The sequence below is a fragment of the Cryptosporidium hominis genome, assembly GCF_000006425.1.
Source record: "Cryptosporidium hominis TU502 chromosome 3 CHRO013052, whole genome shotgun sequence".
In the NCBI taxonomy this organism is placed as follows: Eukaryota; Apicomplexa; class Conoidasida; order Eucoccidiorida; family Cryptosporidiidae; genus Cryptosporidium; species Cryptosporidium hominis.
The window spans coordinates 1-21767 of record NW_667385.1 but is presented as its reverse complement, the minus strand read 5'-3'; the positions used below and the strand labels follow the sequence as shown (position 1 = coordinate 21767).

At 31.6% G+C, this 21767-nt stretch overlaps 5 protein-coding genes and 2 non-coding genes across 7 annotated transcripts; 3 read left to right on the top strand and 4 right to left on the bottom strand.

The window, feature by feature from the left end:
• Positions 1-2851: 2851 nt before the first annotated feature.
• Chro.30091 (hypothetical protein) lies at positions 2852-5842 on the bottom strand. The annotated part of the gene is made up of 1 exon (XM_662269.1): positions 2852-5842. The coding sequence occupies one exon, from the start codon at positions 5840-5842 to the stop codon at positions 2852-2854; it is 2991 nt and encodes a 996-aa protein (XP_667361.1).
• Positions 5843-6242: 400 nt separating this feature from the next.
• On the bottom strand, positions 6243-11003 carry Chro.30090 (hypothetical protein). The annotated part of the gene is made up of 1 exon (XM_662268.1): positions 6243-11003. One exon carries the CDS (start codon positions 11001-11003, stop codon positions 6243-6245), a length of 4761 nt encoding a protein of 1586 aa, XP_667360.1.
• A 2613-nt stretch (positions 11004-13616) lies between these two features.
• Chro.30088 (hypothetical protein) lies at positions 13617-15365 on the bottom strand. Its single annotated transcript, XM_662267.1, has 1 exon — positions 13617-15365. One exon carries the CDS (start codon positions 15363-15365, stop codon positions 13617-13619), a length of 1749 nt encoding a protein of 582 aa, XP_667359.1.
• A 334-nt stretch (positions 15366-15699) lies between these two features.
• Positions 15700-15820, top strand: Chro.rrn012. Its single transcript has one exon. It is a non-coding gene; the product is annotated as a 5S ribosomal RNA (ribosomal RNA).
• Positions 15821-16280: 460 nt separating this feature from the next.
• On the bottom strand, positions 16281-16402 carry Chro.rrn011. Its single transcript has one exon. It is a non-coding gene; the product is annotated as a 5S ribosomal RNA (ribosomal RNA).
• Positions 16403-17006: 604 nt separating this feature from the next.
• Positions 17007-19667, top strand: Chro.30087 (hypothetical protein). Its single annotated transcript, XM_662266.1, has 1 exon — positions 17007-19667. One exon carries the CDS (start codon positions 17007-17009, stop codon positions 19665-19667), a length of 2661 nt encoding a protein of 886 aa, XP_667358.1.
• Positions 19668-20122: 455 nt separating this feature from the next.
• Positions 20123-21655, top strand: Chro.30086 (hypothetical protein). Its single annotated transcript, XM_662265.1, has 1 exon — positions 20123-21655. The coding sequence occupies one exon, from the start codon at positions 20123-20125 to the stop codon at positions 21653-21655; it is 1533 nt and encodes a 510-aa protein (XP_667357.1).
• Positions 21656-21767: the final 112 nt, after the last annotated feature.

Below are 21767 nucleotides of genomic sequence, written 5' to 3'. Positions count from 1 at the left end.
GAATCCTTCAATATTGTATATACTATTTTCTTGAACTCTTTTCCTATGTCAAATCCTGAACCAAGACCTATCTGGGCTATATTTAAAGAAAAGCCATTTTTTACTCCAATAGAAACTATCACTTCCTTTAGTTTCTTAATACTCTGATTACTCTTTACGTTAACTTTAAATGGCTCAATTTGGAGCTCTTCTCCTTTATAATTGTAAAACATTACATTCAAATTTAACATTTTAATAATTTCAACAACAAAAATCTTCTTATTAAGCCCTTTTTTTCTTCCATTTCCCTTTTCTGACAAATGATGGCCAATAATATAATCGCTATTCAAATAAGTATTGGTTTCTTTGTCCTTTATTTGGACAGTTTTTGGTGAAATAGACTTATCTAAAACCTTATTTTCTATTAAACTTTCAATTAATTCTCTTATTGTTGTATTTGAAAGTATTTTCAGTCTAAATTCAAGCAAAGACTCGTCATTTGAATCAGAATCCTCAGTTTTTTCTGATAAATCCTCTCCAGCTGAATTTGGTGGAATCATTAACATAATTTCAATACTCTTAGCTGGGATAACTTCCAACAATACATTTAAATCGCTTCCTTTTGATTGAAATGTTAAATATGTTATTGAAGATGGGGTTTTTGGAACTGGTAAATATTCTGTTAATTTTTCATTACCTATATCTTTTTGAATTCCAACTATCAAATATTTTGATAATTCACTATTGTAATTTGAATAAATTATCTTTAAAAAATCAATCACTGAAATAATTTCAGGAACTTTTAGATTTCTAGTAAACGCAATCTTGGTATCCAATTGATTATTGTCCATTTCTTTCCCTATACTCAAGTAAGCCGTAATCTCAACATTTACCTTTCTAGGTTCTCTCATAGTTATTTTCATCCCTTGAAAATATCCTTTTAATGTACTTAATGTCTCATGATTGTTTGGATCCAAAATCATATCACCATTGCCATAAATTAATACGCAATTTCTTTCATTATTTCCCCTAGAATTCCAAACCAATTGAGCTTGGGAATATAGTGAAGCTATTGTAATCAAAGAAGGATCCCCTTTTATTTCGTACTCCAAATTCCCTTCTTGGTTTACAAATCTAACAATTGGGCCATCAGAACCTCTTTTTTTATCTTGAATTCCTTCTAAGTCAGATTCAATTGCTTTCACCTGGTCTTCAATATTAAACATTAACTCCTCGATTTCTTTCCCATTCCTTGGTTCAAAAATTTCACTAAAATCTTGTCTCATACTCGATTCATTATATTCCTCCTCTTTTATGTTTTCATTATTACTCCCAAAAACCGTTACATAAATTAAAAAAGGTCTATTTTTTGAAACATTTATACCTTCAGGTACAAACTCTTTTAATTCCAATTCATTTATCTGATCTACTTCTCTTCCTTGTTCATTTTGAATTGCAATTCTATCTCCACTTGAAATTACCGTATTTCCTGTTCCTGGATATTTTACCTCATATAATCTTTCAAGTAAATCTCCTACACTTGAATCTTCATTCAAATTTATTACATTATTTGGAACTTCTCTTCTATTAGAAAATACTATCATTACTGGGAAATTCCCTTGTATTCCTTCTGAAATTTCCAAATTTTCTTTTCTAAAATTGTTTGTCTCATAATTCATTTCCTCATCATTATTTTCTCTAATATCTAAAGTTATTTCTCTTATCTTTACTTTTATGGAATCTCCATTCTCTAAATCTGCTATTTTACTCTGATATGTACTATTCATGATCTCTGTTACCAATTCCTTTTCTGGGTTCCTTACTGTTGTAACCGATTCTATTGAAAATTCTAAAGGATTTGCAAAATTTTCTATCATTTTTTTTAACTCTTCAACTGTCATTGGAAGCTTTTCCTTCACAGAAACTGTTTTTGGAACATTTGAAAAACTTAATAATTCCTCATTATCCATTGAAGAAAAACTTAAAAATAATATTCCTTCTTGTTTTGAAAAATTATTTTCCCCTTTTTCTCCAAACCCATCCATCTGATCTTTTACTCTTCTAGACCTATATTGCAAATCAAGCTCATCTTTTAAAAATAACTCTATTACTATATCTTCGTCCTCCGCTAACTTAAATTCTGAAATTGAATGCTTTAATTCTGACCTTTCCACCTCTATTTCATTCACTCTAATCTTTATTCCATCTTCACCTTCTATTCCAAATAAACTTTTCAGCTTTTTTTCGCCAATCGCAAAATAATCTCCAAGTGACTTTTCTTCTATTATCTGAAATGACTCTTCTTCTAAACCCGAATAAGGCGGGTATTTCAATGTAACTTTTCCATTACCATGCAAATCTTTGCATGCAGCCACATGGGCATTGAAAATTAATACTCGAATTATAGTCAAAAAAATTATGCATGTAATGGCTCTAAATCTAGTTTCCATAGGAAATTCTTTATTTTTAGAGACAATAAAATTGAGTATTTCTATATTACTAAAAAAAAGATGTTATGTTATTTGACTTCAAATTTTAAATTTCCCATATATTTTCAATAATTTTTTTTTACAAATCTCCAAATTTATATATTTAAATTTTTCTTTTAATTTTTCAAGGTTACACACATAATTGCCCCTATATATATTTTTAGTGTGTACCAGACTAGGAAATCACCCTTTAAATTAATTTTAGAAAAAAAATTATATATTTTAAATATCAATAATCTATAACTTATATCTTAAATTTGTATGAAAATTCAAAAAAAATCTTTCCGTTTTTATTTCTAATTATTACTACTATAAGTATTTATATATCTTTGCTTGTATAATTCAAGTTTGGTCATACTAGCTTTTCACAATTAACAGTTTTTCTAGTCATTTTCATCATAATCATCATCTTCATCTTCTTCAGTTCCGGCATAGCTTATTTGAGGAGGAGGAGAAACGTACTTTTTTTTTGGTTTGTTGTTTGTATCGGGAAGCTGGAAGCGAACTACCTTTTGTTCCCCTAAGTTTTCAGAAATACTTTCATGGGGTCGATCTTCTAATAAATCATCAGCTTCAACTTTTCCTGGAACATATATACGTTGATTTAATTCACCGTTTTTAGGTTGATTTCCTTTGTTATTATTTTCAGAACTTTCTTTTATGATATCTGAAAAGCTAATACGTTTTTTTGCGTCTTTATTAACTTCAATAGCTGAAAAATTATTTATATCACTCAAAGGAGCAAATTCTCTTGTTGGTTTAGTATTAATACCTCTTTTTGGATTCATGTGGATTTTATAAGCGGTAGAAACTCTTTGTCTATCTGATTCATCTTTTAGTTTTGTCCTTGCATGAGTATTAACTTTTCTCTTACGTTTCTTTTCTTGTATTATTTTAAGAAAATCTTTAAGTACTTGTTGATTATTAGCATCATTTTGGTAATATTCTTCATTTGATTTTTTTGGATCAAACTTATATACAGGGTTTAAATTATAATCTGGAATGATTTTTCGAATTCCACCAACATTTACATAGTAAACTTTATTATTACTTGGAAGATCAACATTTAGTGGATTAAGCTTCACATCGCCTTGTAGATTTGTATAGATCTTTCTATTAGTTAATCTATGAGCAAATTCTTTCTTTATTCTCTCTTTAGATGGTATTTCCATTAAACCATGCCTATCATATCCTCTAGGAACTATTTCATCATTAACTTTTGAATTATCAGTTTTTTTATTTGAAGAGAAGATTTCTGGCAATGTATAAACTTCATTCAAAGGTACAAGTCTATCTGGATTTTTAACTTTGGATCTTAAGTTCATATCATACTTTGGTTTTAACATTCCATGATGATTTATTCCTTTATTACCATATTCCAAGTATTCATCCTCATATATATTCATCTTATGGCGTCCATAGTATTTTGTTGGACCATTTATTAAGAGATCTTGCCTGTTTTTTCTATCTTTCCTCTCAAAAAGTTCAATTGGGCCTAGTTTATTGTTTTCAGAAAATAGTTCTCCCTTCAAGACTTGCTCATCTTGGATATAACTCAACTTCTTTAATGGATCTTCTTTTTCTTCCTGTAATTTTGTATAATCTAAAACGTATTGGGAGTTTTCTTTCTGAATATCTGACACTTTTGCATCTTCAGAGAGTGGAAGGGGAGGTGGAGGAGGTGGACTCACTGTACCCTTTCTTATAGAGGGCTTTTCATATTTTGGGACTGAAGTTTCTCCTTCAAATGAAAAAATGGGACCTCCTTTCTGTATATCCGAGACTTTTGAACTTTCAGAAAGAGGAATGGGAAGGGGAGGGGGTGGTGGCGGTGGTTGAGGAAATGAAGTTGAAGGTAGAGGTGGTGGAGGAGGAGGTTGTGGAGTTGGATGAGGAGAAGTTGGAGATAGAGGAGGAGGAGATGAGGGCGGACGTATTGGGCCTTTTCTTAAGAAAGGTTTTCCATATTTCGGGACCGAAGTTACTGCTTCAAACGAAAGAGTGGGGTCTTCTTTCTGCATATCTGAAACTTTTGAATCTCCAGAAAGAGGAAGTGGAGGGGGAGGAGGTAGTAGATGTTGCGATGGCGGTAGAGGAGGAGGAGGAGGAGGAGGAGGAGGAGGAGGAGGAGGGGGTGGTGGAGGAGGTGGAGAGTTTTTGTCAATTTGAAATTGGGATTTATCTTTAAATTTGCTATTAGTATAGTTTTTAGTCTCAGGAACCTCGAATTCTGGACTTGTAGACACTTTTTTGATTTCTGTACTGTTGGCTATATTTTCATGACTTCCACTATAGTAAGGAGGTGTTTTCAGGGATTTAAGCTCTGGATTATCATCATTCTGAATCTCTAAAGAATCTTTCTTTTTAATTCTTTTATTTGTTCCAGGAATTGCATAGTTGGAATATTGGAACTTGAATGACATAGAATCTTTATCAGCGTCGTTTTTTTCATAAAGATCAGGATCTCCGTAATCTATATTTTCTTGGTCTTTAGTAATCCCAAATAAACTCCCAAATCCAGGATTTTCTTTGAGTTTCTCTAAAGCTGAGAGTTTTTCAGAAGCCTCTAAGTCCTGGTTCATCCATTGCTTATAAAAGCTTGGATTTTCTACCAATTGAGATGCTTCCACATGATCTTTTCCATAATCAAATCTTTTCAATACCTCTTGTAAGGGTACCCTTCCTTCCTCTGGAACAATTTCTCCTCGAATAATCTTTTCCAAGTACTCTTTCTCATTCTCATTTGCTTCTCTTCTTTTATAATCCAACTCTTCCATTTTAGCCAACATATTTTCTCCTCGACATCGCACATCTATAGGCAAGCTAGATCTTTTTATATTTTTAATATTTGGGGGATTAACACTTAAAGCTTTGCATCTATTAATGAAATCTTCTCTGTTCTTCTTCACCTCGAAATAATTGTTAACGCTTTTAATACAAAAATTTTTAAGGTTTTCGTAGGTCTCCTGTTTCTCTATATCAGAATTTGGAGGAGAAAATTTTAGATCTTCACCAATCTTGATCATACCTGGTATCAATTTTGGGTTATTGTACTTTTTCTGGCTCTCATGGCGTTTCCATTGTTCCTTCAAAAGAAATCTGATTGTTCTGAAACATGATTTAAAAAACTCAGACTTATTTTCTTCATTGCAAACAAAATCTTTTGGAACCTTTGGAGGAAGAAACTTCACCAAACTGGTGTCTTGAAGAGATCTTTCATATAAGAAATTCCATAATTTATTCTTCAAGCCAGTTTCTGATTCATTATTTACTTTAATAGGCTCGTTCTTTTCTTCTGCTAATATAACATCAATGAAAAGTTCTAAAATTGTTAAGAATAATATAAATTTTCCTAATATTACGAAATAATTCATACTTTTATTTCCCTGATCTTAACTTTAAAATCTTCACTTGATTTGATTAAATACTCCAGTAAACTATAAAAGAAAAAAATTAGCGTCTTTAAATCTATATTTCTTAAAAACACACATAAATCTCTATTTAAATCTATGCAATCTTTTCATCTTCTCTCTATTTTCTTTCTTTTTTATTCTCGACTATTATTTTTTTGATCTTGTGCTTTGCACTTATTATTATGCATGTTCCCGCTCAAAAATAGCCTCTAATACTAATTGGCGCTCTTAAATATAAATTGCATGTAGGCGCCGAAAAGGGGAACAAAGTAATCCATAAATGACTAGAAGAAGCTTTAAAGTACAACAAAAAAGAAATGAATTAAAAAAAAAATCTAAAAAAAGCACTAACAATACAACATTAACTTAGAGAGTGGGTTTTAACAAAAGATATTTCTTTTAGAATACCGTCCGAAAGATGATAAATTCTTTTACACTTTTTGATTATGCTGATGTCGTGGGAAATAGTAATCACAGCAGAGTGAGAACAATAAGTTGAGATAATATCAATGATTTGTATTGTTTGCTCATTCATTGATGAGTTTTTTGAAAGTTCATCTTGGAAAATGATAGGTTCGTCTATCAGAATCAGATTGTAGTTTTTAGAATAGAGGATTATTCTGCATGCGTAAAGGTACCTAAGATAAATTTCAGAAATTACAAATATTGGAGGTTTACTGGAATTTCTGGAACTTCTTAGACAAAGTGGTAAAGATTTCTGCTTTGACTGATCTTCCTCATGGATATTAATATGACTGTTTTGAAGAGAAATCTGTGAATTTATTCCATTTAATGTATTAATTACGTACTTATAAATTCCACAAATCTTAAGTACGCTATGAACTTCATTATCACTGTATTGGTTGAATGGGTCAATTACATCCCTGACGGTACAATTTGGTAAAATACACATTTTTTGAGGAATTACTCCAATTTTGTTTCTAAGAATATGTCTTGGGATAGAGTTAATTGGCTGGCCAAGCAGAGATATTGTTCCTGAGATAACTGGAGATATTTTCAGAATTGAGCTAAAAATAGAAGACTTTCCAGACCCTGTCCTTCCAATTAATCCAACAACTTCTCCATTGAATGCTTTCAAAGAAATGTCCCTGAGAATTGAACTCGTACATAAATTTCCCTTATCAGGAATTTCATAGTTAATGAATACATTTGAAATAGATAGAACTGGATTTCTATGGTTAGACATATCATTAGCCGAAAGAAGTGAGACGAAAATGTTATGGTAAGTCTTCTTGAAGTTGGTGTGATCTGAATCTTTATTTAAGAAAAGAGATTTACGTGTAGAATTGTTTTTAAGTCTAAGAAGCATATTCTTCTCAATTTTGTCTTCCTCATGATGTATGTAATTGCGTTCTTTATCTTTTTGAGTAATGAAGTTCATTAAGTCATTAATCCTCTCAATACTACACATCTCTTTTTCAAGCTGGACATAATCTGCCATTAAGCAAGTTGCATTCTCTGCTAAAGATAAACATTTAGATATTCCCCAAGCAATAGTAATTGGTTGAGAAAGTAGCTTTAAATAAAAGAGGATAATTGAGTTAGGCATCTTATTCTCAGCGGAGCTTAATGCAAATGGAGTAATATATGGAAATATTGAATTGATGATTGAAATAGGAAGAATGAAGAATTGAATTCTTGTATTACACCAAATTAATGATGTATGCTGTAAAAATCTGATTCTCTGCATGAATTCAAGTATATTGAGAGCTGTTTTTTCAAAGTATTCGCTATTCTTAAGTAGAAAAATGGTTCTTGATCCCTCTAAAGTAGATGACATAATGGAACAAATTGGAGAAAATGCTATCAAGTTAATTCTTTGCAAATTTCTACTGGCTGAAATCATGGGAAGGAAGATCTTGAATAGAATTAGTCCCATCATTATTAGGAAAATTGGTAATGTCCAAGGAGCCAGTGCTATTAATAAACATATGTTCATCACAAGAGATACAAAACCCCATGTAACTCTTCCAAAACTTCTCATAGTGTTCCAGTCAATTAGTATAACATCAGTTGAGAACTTATTGAGAACTTGCCCAGCAGATATTTTCATCAATGTTGGAATAGATGAATTAATTAAAATTTTGTATAATAAGTTATTATGGAAGAATTTGCATGCTTGAATACAAGCTACAGCTTCAAGTACATATGTAAGGAAGGTACCCATAATAATAATAAATAACATTAAGCCAAAAGATCCAATCAGTTGATTCGTGTTCAGGCTTAATTGACCATTAATATTCATTTGAACTCCTAGAATATATTCCAATGGACCTTTGAACTTATCTAGAACGAATCTAGAAACATGTTTTCTTAAATCAATGTTTCTAGAGGGTCCATATGGTATTACACTCATGGGAGCATTTCCTTTAATGATATCAAGATCTTTACCCTGGTTATTAGTCTTACAAATAAGATCTAAGAAATATGTAAGACCAAATTGACTTAAAATGCCTCCAAAAACTGTGATTAATACTCCAATAAATATTAATAATAGAGTGATTTTGTTCACACTTGATAGATACGAACCATAGGTTTTATTACTAACAGAACCTATTTCATTAATATCTTCCAAAAGAGGTAGGACTTCTTTAGATTGGATAGCCTTAATCAAGTCAGATTCAGAAATACAGTCACTCTTGGAGCTCAATTTGTTACCAAGTAAAATCGTTTTTGAGGGATAAGGATAGTCATAATTTAAGGGATATTGTTCACTTTCTGAAACATTTAAAGAACATTGAATTGAAGAACTTTTCTTCTTCCTTAAAATTTCCTCATCATCACTTTGCTGGCTTTCAATAGAGGTTAAACTGCTATTATTGTTGCTTGCACCAAAGTATTTGGAAACATTCATATCATTAATATTATTTTTGAATATGGTAAATCCTTTAGTAATTCCATCATTTCCAAATTTGTACTCTCTAATTGAACAGGAAAAAGTTCCTACTGACTTTGAAAAGAGGATTTCCTTTAAAATTGGTGAAATAATTAGGATAGTGTTAGCATATTGAAGTACTGCTTCTTCACCTGTAAATAGTCTTAACATTATATTTACTGCAACAGGAACGTCAATTGACCTGAAACAGTTGTCCAAAATGAAAAGATGGTCAAATTCAGAGTCAAATTGGCTATGATAGAGATACTTGTACACAGCTCTAGCAAGACCAATTCTTGCAATTTGACCTCCACTAAGTCCTTGCTTTCCATCGACAAATCTGAGGTCTTTCTCTTTCCAAGAAAATATGTCAGCATTAAGGTCACAAGAAAAAAGCGCTAGCTTATAGAGACTTTTAACCATTGGAGACCCACAAAGAATAATTGATCGAATAGTTCCAGATGGTATCCAAGGATCATGAGAACACCAGAATATAGGGAGGCACGATATTCTTCGAATATAAAAGATAGAATCAGTGCAATTGCTGATTTTAGGTCCAACTTGACATCCATAGTCATTGTATCCAAGAATTGCTTGCACAAACATTTCAAGTCTTTCTGAAGAATGGTCTTCAATAACAGTTAGACAACTCCTTTCAACTTGGAAAAGGTTGATATTTATTCGATCTTCAAAAAGTTCGTTAATTAGCTCCACATTCTTTATCAAAACTATGGTATTATCTGAAACACTTCTGGCCTTTTGGATACCACTTTCTTCGTTAATATTGATATTAAAGCTGGAACTTGTGAAATCCTCTCCAACACTACCATCATCAACTATAGAATTGGAGTTAAAGTTGATATTACTTTCAAAAGAGCCATTGTTTTGGAGTTCTTTGACGGAGTTATGGAATTCTGCATCCCTATTAATACTTTCCTGGATTTCTAGGTTTCTAGCAATTACGTGTCTAATTACAGATTCCATACGAATTTTAGAGTTATTACCTTCGACAATGGTTGAAATGAGTAGAGGAAGGTCTGCTAGTCTTTGAGAAAACATATCAATCACGTAATAAGAAGTAACAATTTTGCTTGGAGGGATTTCAAGACTATAAAGAACCGAACAAATTAATGCAGTCTTGAATAAGGTATACTGAGTAATTAGATTAGCAGTAGAGTATAGTACCGATGAAATAGATTGAAAGATGATAAAGCTTTTACGGGACTTTAATTCATTAATACGAGATTTGTTGATTTTCCAGTAAAACAAACTTTCAAGGCCAAGAATTTTGATAGAAGACAGATTATGAATGGTATAGTCCATAAGATTCATTCTTTCATCTCTTCTTACAAGATAAGTCCATTTAAAGAAGGCTAAACAGATTTCCAATATAGTAATTAGTAGTGAAATGAAGATAATACAAAACATTGCTGGCCTGCTTAAAACTGAGTCACCCATTGTTCTTGTTAACATAGTAATAACCAGAATCATTCTAAAAGGAATAATAAGCACATCAACCAAAGATACTACCACTTTGACTACAATATTCGTATCAATCAAGATACTATTATAGATACTTGTGGTATCTTCTCTTTGAGAATCTTTAATATCTGGAATAACTTCAATTCTATTAATGCCTCTTGAAAGTACCGACCTGTATAAAAGGTGAGTAACACTACCCTGGATTCGGACAGTAAGTCTGCAAATATAATAACCTACTTGGGTAGTCAATATTACAAACAATACCTGAAGAAAACCAATTAAAATAGCAATAGATATTCCATTTCTTCTAGAGTTATAATAGTCATCCTGGTTCTTGTCAAGTTTAGAAAAATCCTCAACCATTTTCAAACTTAACTTTAGCCTATCAGCAATAAACATTCCAAGTATTTCACATAAAATCTTACCAAAAAGTATTCTAAACAAAGTACCTCTTAGAACGTTGAATACTGCTCTAAATACGTTAACATTAAAGTCATCGCATTTATTTAAATTAGAATTCATCTTCATGATTTCCTTTTCAAGTTTATTTGCCCAAAGAACAGTTGAATCAGACTCTAAAATTTTTGGAAATTCAGATGGGTTGTGACTTATTCCCGTTGATGCATTTTGTATATACTTGTCAAGCCATCCCAGTGTGAGCTTGCTCCACAGCCCTGCACTCTTTGGATGACCCCACTTTTGTTTCTCATTAATATTTTTATATAAAAATTCCAATCTATCCATTTTGAATTTTTGAACACAAATGACTCTGAAGAAACTAATTTATTATTATTAATTATTAATTTTGAGTTCTTAAGTTGGTTAAAAAATTTTCCAGGGATACCCACCTTTACTTGAAATTATCAATGAATTACATCAATCACAGAAAAAATCTCAGGTAACTTTTAGGGAAAACTTCTTTAGAGTGTCTATACTAAATTAAACTTGTCTTCAAATTAATCAACTCCAGGAAACAATTACCTTTGAATTTCTAGTAATATTTGTCTGGGATGTCCTCCCGCCATTTTAGGCGGTTTGCCAGAAATGAGGAAAAATTGTGCATGTAAATACCGGTATAAAACCAAATTAAATTCAATGTATTCATAAAATGCAAGCATGTGGATGACATGGAAGAATTTGCAACCAATATATTTAATAATAATTTATTTAATATATTTGGACCCGGACGTTCACAAAAATGGTTTGTTGTTAGTATGAGAGGAAAAGGAATGAGGATAGAGACTAGTTGATTAAAGATTAAGAAAAAGACAACATATTTTAAGTTTGAGGAATAAATTAAGAGTCAATTTATTGAAATATTATTCTTGAAAATTTAAATAGAAAGACTCGAGTCATTAAAAGCCCAAATATTTCGGAAAGCTTGAAAAAGAATCATTATATAAAGTTTAAAATAAGTTACCAGGAAATTAAGAAAAGATGACAGCAATTTTAAACTTAAGTAATTCACAATTTTTGGTTTCTGCTCTTTTTCAAATCTTAATAATACTTTCAATAATTAATGTAAGTTTATGATTTTTAATCTAATAGTGTCTAGTAATCATTAAATAAATTCGAAGAGATTCCAATGTCTTATTTTAAATAAGATAAGCTTAGAAGAGTATTCCAATGATGAGATGATGAACATATGTAGGAATGCTTGGGAAGAAATAGAGAAATTGGGTCAGAAACCAATAATGGACTTTGAACACTGCTTTGAAATGATTGATATGGTATATAAGTCAAGAAGGTAAGATAAATATTAAAGAAAACAAATAATGATAACAATTAACCCTAAATTATATTTAAAATATTCCATATAGATTAATGCCAACTGCAGAATTTGACTTGACTCATTATTCCCTTTCAAAAGAAGAGGAAATTGAGAATTATGCAAACATGGATATGTATTCAGGGGAGCTGGCTGAAATTACAGCAAAAGATGTAAGTTCAAAAAAAAATGGGATTTTCTTCTTATTTTGACTTCGATGAATTTTCTTCTGTTAGCAAAATAAGATTGATTCCTTAACATTGGATAAAAGTAATGTAAAAAGGAATTTGGCATCAAAGTAAGTAAAGTTAATAAAAAAAAAGAGAGAACTAATAATTTTGAACTTAATCTTCTATTCTCCTTTTAGGATTCCAGAAAGCTTTGATTTAAGAAGTAATGAAGCAAATAGGAATAATGGAGGAAGTTGTATTACTTTCCCAGATAACCAAGGAAAATGTGCAAATTGTTATAATTTCTCAGCATTATCTGCAATAGAAGGAGCAACATGTAGACAACTGGGAAAACGGATTCCTCCACTTTCTCAACAACATTCTTTAGATTGTTGGCTTCAAAGTAAAGGATCAGTAAAAGCTTGTAGTGGTGGACAAACTTTTGAGGTATTCAACTATGCAATTAAATCCAAAGTATGTACAAGAGATTCTTATCCATCAACAACACATAAAACAGGTAAACTTGGAGAGTGTAAAAGTAATTGCAATGAGTGTGTAGGAATAAAAAACTTTAAATGGAGTTATACAGGTTCAAGCATTTTATATGAAGATCCATGGGATGTAATTACTGATGCAATATATAACTATGGGCCAGTAACAGTGAGTGTTTGTTCATTAATGCCTGGTAAGTTTTTTTGAATGAAGTTAATAAGATGATTAATAATTTTCTTGGTTTCAGGATTTAATTTATATTCAGGGGGGTATTATGAACCACCAACATGTGGAAGTATTTGGTGTGGAACAAGACAAGTTGATCATGCAGTGACTTTAATAGGATATGGAGTAAGTGAATCGGGGAAAAGATATTATATAATGAAGAATAGTTGGGGTTTGAGTTGGGGTAATAAGGGTTTTATGAATATAAGTGCTGATATGTGCAGTACATTCTTCAATCCAGGATGGGTAACTTCTGTAAGTATGGATGGTATTTCAGATTATTGTTTAAATAGAGAACCAGATAAGAATGAAATAGCACATGATTTCGTGATTTAAATGTAAATCAGGAGGAAAAAAGGAAGAAGTGGAGAAGTACAATAGAGTTAAATAAGAATTTGGGGAAAAAATGAGTATCAAAAAGCTAAAAAAACATGCTACAATGCAAAATATAATTACTTGCATCCTTGAAGTGCCGATATTTCAAAACTTTAATCTGTTAATACAGAAAAGTAAGCATAGTGGATATACGAAAATAAACCTTCATACGAACTCAGGAGATAGCTATTATCATCAGACCTGAGTAAAAGCCAACTAACTTGATCAAAATACAGTGCAAAGTTAAATATTGAAAGTCTCTCTTCATAAATATTCAAAATATCTCCTTATCCTTGTTTAAGGATGCTATTTTACTTTAAAGCATAATTAATTTGAAATTTGATCGAGAAGAGAAACTAAAGTTGAAGCCTTTTCGATAGCAAGTTCTGAAGATTCATTTGGATAATAAGACATAAAGGATGTTTCACATAAAGCTTGCATAGAGTATGAACTTTTGAATGAATAAAGGCTCTTACGAGGTAACTTATTTGCACAATAATCAGTACATATTTGTATTGCAAGCTCTTTATTAACAGTGAAACCGAAAGTTGAGACTGCACCTTGTTTCTGGGTCTCATTCAAGATTTCAACAATAGACTTCTTTGAGAAAGATCCACTCTTAAGCATGACTTTGGATGTGTAATAGAATCGGATAGCTTTTGCAAATAGCAAAGGAGCAGTGATGTATTTCTTAAAGTACCTCTCAGAATTAAATACTGAAGTTGAACCACCAAAGAAGTTAAATCTCTTTGAAGCATCGATAAGAGTTTTCGTTGCATTCCATGCAGTGGATCTGCTTGTATAGCAGTTAATAAAGGAGGAACAGATTTCTTGGGCTTGTTCGGTTGAAATTGAGACTTGATGATACTTTCCAGATGTTAGAATCGCAACACAGCTCTTCTTCATTCTATTTTTTGTAGATCCAAGCTTTCTAAAGACTCTATACCAAGTTCTAACGAGTGCATTTCTACCAATCACTCTAGTTGCAATATCAACAATTTGTGGGAATTGAAGGAGTCCATACATTTCATTAAATTCTTCTGAATCAACATTAGATGATGATATTGAGAATATTTTATGGGAAAGGCAGATTGATGCAGCAGATGTGGATTCTGAATGCCCATAAAATACCAAATATTGTCCAAGTCTTGGGATTTCTGATGAGAAACTTCTTCTAGGATTGAATGCCATAGAATATTGGAAAGGTAAGAGCTCAGAAGTTAAAGGTGGATAGATTACAGATCTCTCGGAGTGAATAAATCTTGTTACAAGAGGGATTTCATTGAAAGCATCGACTAAACCTCTTATCGAAGGATATTCATTGATTATACCAGGGAACAAAGTATTAATCAAATTTGCAAATTCATAGATAAATATATCAGGGATTGTAGCATCACTTCCAAAAGTTAATGGACCATCATATTGTTGTACTTGACTTTTAACAAACTCTTCAACTTGGAAAATTGTAATAACTGGCCCACCAGTAATATCACCATCAGTGAAGAAATCTGGTGAATTTAAGACAGCCTCAATAGAACCCTCTTTTCCCATTAAATGTTGTACCCATCCAGAAAAGAGATTATTTGCTGTGATACTGGCACTCATTATTTGGTTTTCTGGAATTGCTAATCCTTCACCAAGAAGTTTTGGATTGAACTTTCTAGCCAAATAAATCATAAGATCTAATGTTTCTGTCATAAACTTTGTCTTACTGGTATTACTACAATCTACTAGGAATGGTAAATTTGGAGTTGAGCTTGGGTCTATTTGTGAAATTAAAGATTTGTGTTTACCAAACCAATTTGTAAAGTCGAATGCACCTTCAGGGTTGTAACCACCAAATGCATGCCCAATATAAGGGAGTTGAGAAAGTTCAAATACAAGACGGATTAAATTACCTCTTCCTCTAAACCCATCCCAATATCCAAAGTGGAGGTGAATTCCTGGATACATTTCAGGGTATTTACAAAAGTCTAGCTCTTTTAAAATTTCTTCATTGTTTTCTGCAAGTGTGGAATGGGAGTTTAAAGCAAATATTGCTATGAAAACGAATAAATATCTAATAATATTCTTCATCGTTATCTTGACCTATCAAATATTATATGGATAACTTTTTCTATTAGTGCAAACACCCGAGAGATATTATTTTGTGATAGCTCTAGTTTTGTCTCGAACAAAAAATTTTTACTGAAAAAAATTGCGATTTCTATGTAATGTCTACTTTAAAGCAGTAAAATAATGTTAATATTATTAATTTAATTTCTTTTTTTTCCGCACCTAACAATTGTAACAATAAAATACCTATGTCTAATTAATTGTAATTTGTTTATAACGGGGTTTACCCCCCATTTTTATGTATTTTAATCATAATTTAAAATTGATATGGTCATGTCACCAGAGTGCACCGTCAGCAATCGGCCATACTACATCGAATATACCGGATCCCATCAGAACTCCGAAGTCAAGCGGTGTAAGGTTCGGTTAGTACTAGGGTGGGGGACCACCTGGGAAGACCAGAATGTCGATCGCCTTTTTAAATTTTTTTTCTTTTGAATAATAGTAATATTGAATAACAATTCTTTTTATTTAACAAAGATAAGATACAATTCTTAATTGATAATAGTAATTTTTCTAGATAAAAAAGTATTAAATTGAAATCACTCGATTATTGTTCTATCTTTAATATTATAGAGAATAAATAGTGGCCCTCAAGCAAAATTATTCTTACTTTTCTATAATGTCTGCATGCAAGCAATATAATTAAATTTAGTGCATGTGAAGTTTATATTACATGGAAAAAAAATGAATTAAAAATTATTGCCGCCATTAATTTAATTAAAATTTTATTCTAAACAGAACTAAAATACAAATAAAAAAAGTTATTTTGATTTATAATAATTAACATAACAATTAAAGGATAATCATTATTATATTAATCTCTAACCCTGAAAGAGGGGGGGGGGGGGGGGGGAAAACCAAAAAAATTAAAAAGAGGCGATCGACATTCTGGTCTTCCCAGGTGGTCCCCCACCCTAGTACTAACCGAACCTTACACCGCTTGACTTCGGAGTTCTGATGGGATCCGGTATATTCGATGTAGTATGGCCGATTGCCGATTGTGACTGCAAATTACGCTATCATAACAACTTTATAATTTCTTTTTACCTTTAAAATATATTAGTCTCCCCCCTATTTAAAAAGATAGAATAATAAATAATTCTTTAGAAACTAAATAATTTAAGCATCATTTGGTTTAAAAAATTAGATAATCAAAGATTTAACATAATTTTATATAAAACCAATTATCATTAAAGAGAATATGTCATTTGAAGTTTAGGATTTAAGCAAATACGCAAATATTCATCGATAAAGATTGAAAGAAAAGAAGAAATGTTTGTAATAAATAAGTTAAGAAAAAGGAAAATCACATAACTTAAGTCAAATCTACATATTTTTATTCATTTCTAAACATAATTGATGGGCCCCACTAAAATGGATACTTGCGATATACAAAAGGCGCCAAATCATATTAGGTAGAATTGTGTGAAAATACAGAAAAAAGATTTAAAACAATCTTGATCTGAGTAAGGGGGATCTTAAGTGATTTATTATCAAATAGCTAGGTTTTACGGATTTAAATTGTGAAATACAGTACAAGATAGTTTTTATATTGAAGAAAAAAGGAGAAAAAAAACGAGAATAATTATTATCTAAATAATGGGAAAAAAACTATTATCAGGACTTATAGTCCCGTTTTTAGTCTTGTTTACTGCTGTAGAAGGTACTCCAGATTATTCTGGAATATTCGATCCAACCAGCTTATTGTCAAAAGAGAAAATTAGCGATGCTTTAGTAGATTCATGGGATGAACCTATTGATATTTCAAAAGCTAATGTTAGTACTATTTTTGGAGATCTATTGAATAGTAAGACTTTTTCAGACTATAATTCTTTATTCCCACTTTCACCATATAATTCAGTCTCAAATGAATATCTAATTAGATGTATATCAGCTGAGGGGATTGTTTATAGTCCAGATATATGTCCAAATCTTGATTGTGAACAATATCCAATGTCTACTGACTTCAAGTATTATGATAAATCATCATCATCTAATATTCGATTATCTCTATCCAAAGAAAATGTAGCTCTTGGTTCAGCTATATATACTTTTGATACTTCCACAATACCAAGTATTACACTAATTAACAAATTTGTGGTAATCCTTAGAACTGAAGATCCCAAAGTTAATTCCAAAATAAGTGTTAGATTGGTGTCAATAATAAAAAAAGTAGAAGATGGGAAAGAAACTGTTCCAATACTTAGAGGATCTTCTTTCCACTCTATTGAACAAAATATTATTCCAGGTAAAACTTTTTATTCTATTGATATTGTTGGATTGTTCAGTTACTTACCCAATGAGTTTGAGTTAAGTCGAATATCAATCATGGTTTTACCTTCTTCTCCTTCTACTCAAGTTGTCCTTAGCATGGATGTATTTGCTATTGCCAGGTTTTACATGGCTGTGGATACGATTCCAATCTACGAATTTGGAGGAATTGGTGAAAAGGCCATTCAACAGAGTAAGTATATTCAAGTTAGGACATCATCAGTTTTTGGAAGATCTATCATAGATTATAATGATAAGCTTAAGGCTAGATTCAATGATTATTGTCCAAAAACCTTCGGAGGACAGTGCCTTGTTCAAATTACTTCCCTTCAATCTACTAATGCAATAGGAATCTTTGGATTCCAACTCCAATTAGCAGGAGTAGTATTTGCTATTAAGAGTGCCAAAATATACATTCCTATCTCAGTATTTAAATCAGCTGAGCAAGTTGTTACAGATATCCAAATTTCTCTTCTAAAGCCAACATTCTCCATTACTAATTTAAATTACGAAAAGTTTAGAGAAAGCTTTGAGAAACCAATCAACTCTATATCTGTACCACTATCTCTAGAATCTGGGATTAAAACCCTAATTGTTGATATTACACGGCTATTCCAGAAATCTCCAACATTAGCTGTTGAGAATGTATTAATTAGTCTATCTCTACCAGAAAACTACGTAGGAGCGATCTTTACTCTCAACAAAGCCAAAATCACATATCAGTTTGATCCTTCTGAAACTTTCCAATCTATGGATCATCTTAACACACAAGTCTTCTCAAACCCAAATATTGCTTCTATTGAAACTTCTTTCTTTGATAGTAATGGAGGAGCTGTCAGTTATGATTCATCATTAGGTTTTGAAGATATCACTCAAGCAAATAAAACGTCCATTTCTGGCAATTCTGCATTTGTCTCACAGTTTTCTATACCTTTCATCACCACTGAAAGTTTACAAGAAATGAATATTACCATTGTAGAGAGATTACATGCCTCTTCAGAAAACATAGATACCTCAGATTCGGACTCAGACTCAGACTCAAATTCAACCTCGGACTCAAATTCAAGCTCAAACTCTAATTCAAGCTCAAATTCTAGCGAAAATGGAGATCAATATGAAAACGACCTAACTGAAACTCACAAAACACTCGATTATACCCTCAGTATTGTAAAGGCTCTAAATACCTCCACTTTAACCAGTTCAAACGATTTAACAGCAATCTCAAGCAAGGATTTCAAGCTTAAGCTTGGAGGAACAACCAGAGTTGACGTATTAGATCTGGTTAAAAAAGCAATCAATGAATCTAAACTTAATCTAGGCCTTATCACATTCTACGGTTTTCCAAAATCTAAGGATTCAAGTAAAGATATAAACCTAGCTCTACCTTTTATGGAGATCAAATGGAATCCAGGATCCTCCCTCTCTAATGGAGTCATATCTGGAGGGAGCTTTGAAACTAAACTCAAGAATCTGAAGCTTGGAGAACTCACTAAAACCAATTGGAGCTCCACTTCCACAGTTGCAACTGCCAAGCTAAACAGTGTTGCTCTAGCTGCATTCGATTTCTCTAAAGTCCCTTGTCTAAATACTATCACCTCAGCTAAAGCAAAAATAGAGTTCTCTAAGTTCACTGCTAATGGAGAGTTTGAAGTTTTCCTCATGGATAAATTCGACTGGAACTCCTCCTTTACTGTTGAAGGTCAAAGCTTTTTTGATAACCCTACACAAAAGTACACAACTGACAAATCTATCCCTCCTACTCTTCTAGCTGTCCCATTTGTTGTAGACAGGGAATCCTCCTTTGAAATGGATGTTTCCATTACTAATGTAATCGGAAGTGGTGGAGCTTCATTATTAAAGAATCCCCATTTGGGAGTTATTGCATTCTCTACAAATTCAGATGACAGCGAAATGATGGTAAAGTCTGTTGAAATTGACCTTAAATGCTCTTTTAATGACGGAGTTTACTACAATACCGCCATAGTGTGAATTATTGCATATAGCTTTAGCTCTTCTTCAAGTCTTAACATAAAATTATCAAAATAAAACTCTCAAAAGCTCAAAATTAACATAGTCATCTACAATATTATACAAAAAAAAAGCCCCATTTGATGGCTAGTTTTCTTAGATCTCAATTCTCACTTTTTTTTAACTTCTGCTTGCCGTAGTTCCTATTCAATTATTTAATAGACCACTCTTTCCCGCCAAATGATCTATTCTAATTTCATATATTAACCAAGCTCTGTAATTTAGTGCATTCCTTAAAATAATAAATTAATTCAGAGACAAAAAAGACTTGAAAGACTTACTTTTGAGGACATTTTGTTTAGCTAATTCATCATCCATGTGCTGATAAACTTGGCTAACAAACATTTTATTAAATTTCAATGGTAAATATTTGCCAAGGGAGTGTAAAAGAGAAATTTTCAAGCTAACAGAAAAAAATGAAAGCTTCTAGCTTACTTTGTGTTTTATTTGCATTTCTATTTCGAGCTATTAATATTTTTGCTCAAAATAATGATGCTAAGTCCTCAGAAAAAAGTACTTGTGAAATCTATCGAGATGTTAAGCTAATGTCAGCAAACAATACCAGATATTCTTATACATCAAGCTCTTCTAAGAAATCTGGTCCAGCTCCTTTCAGATTGGCAATACTTGCAATGTTAGTTTCAGATTTTGTAACCGATAATTTTGCCGAAATTGGTACTGGATTCCAAGAATTTGATGTAATTAAATTCTATGAGGAAATATTGAAACATGGAGGAACAAGAGGACTTAACAACTACAAAGATTGTTGCTTTAATTCCTGTTTTAGTGGTTTGATACCTTATGATTCTGATCATCATTTGGCTAATTCAGATTCTATATCTGATAAAATTGGACGAACTACTTTATGCGAAGCATTATGTGATCATACAATGCATTTTCTTAAGTCTATGGACTATTTCTTCTTATCAAGTTCAGAACTTTTTGAGCTTAAAATTACGGAAAAGGAATCTAACCACTTTTTGGAGAAAGATAGAAATTTCTTAAAAGGTCAGAGCCAAGCTAAAAAACAGCAAAAAAGCTCTTTAATTAGAGAAAATGAAGAAAAAGACGATATGGCTAAGGTACAGAGCTTCTCATCTGTTAACAAGTTTTTATTAGATATCCAAGATCGTGAACAGAATCAATCAGAGAGTAGTGATAGTAATAGTATTGGTAGTAATCATCATTATCAACTTCACAACCATCATGAAGAAGATCCTAATAATATTAAAGATGCTTCTGTTATGAATTTTATTGAAGATAAAGATTTTGAAACTGAAGAAATGATTAATATTAACTCCAGGCTTTTAATGCTTTGGGATGTCGATAAAACCTTATGGGACAGTTATAATTTTATTCAAAAGGGTGTTATTTATGGTAGAGCTGGGAAATTTAATCCTTATACAATGAGTTTGTTATTTATGATTAAAGAAAGACAACAACATGATCCAAGAATTCTTGATCAGTATATAATTACTTATGGAAGAGGTACTTTAATGAAGCTTCAATCTCCTTTTCTTAAATCTCTTTGTTATTCTTGTTGGGATTTAATGAGAGTATATGATAGATACTTTGCAGAAAAGTATGATTCTATACAAACACAAGATTTTAAAAGAGTATTTGAAGCTAAAGAACATAATACAATATCATTTAATGGAGAAGAATTCAAATTTAGAAATTGTCCAGGAACTTTAAAGAATTTATTATTTTGGAAAGGTAAAGATATGGAATTAATTAGAGATCATATTGTTTCAGCTGATGAATCTTTAAGAAAAGAATATTATTATGGTAATATTTCAAATAATTTGACAGATTTAGAGATTGAATATAATTTTAGATATCCATTTAAAACAAGAAGTGAAATAAAGATTGATGAGATTGGGACAGGACTTGTTGACGACACCGTAAGCCCTTTAAAGTTGACTTGTATTGAAGAACACCTCTTTTAATGTGCGGAGAATACCATTATGGCCCTTGAAGGAATCAATCTCGATGAAAGAATCGACAGCACTCCGGAAAAATGGGACATTTTATTTGGAGTTGTGAGCGAGGATTTATGGG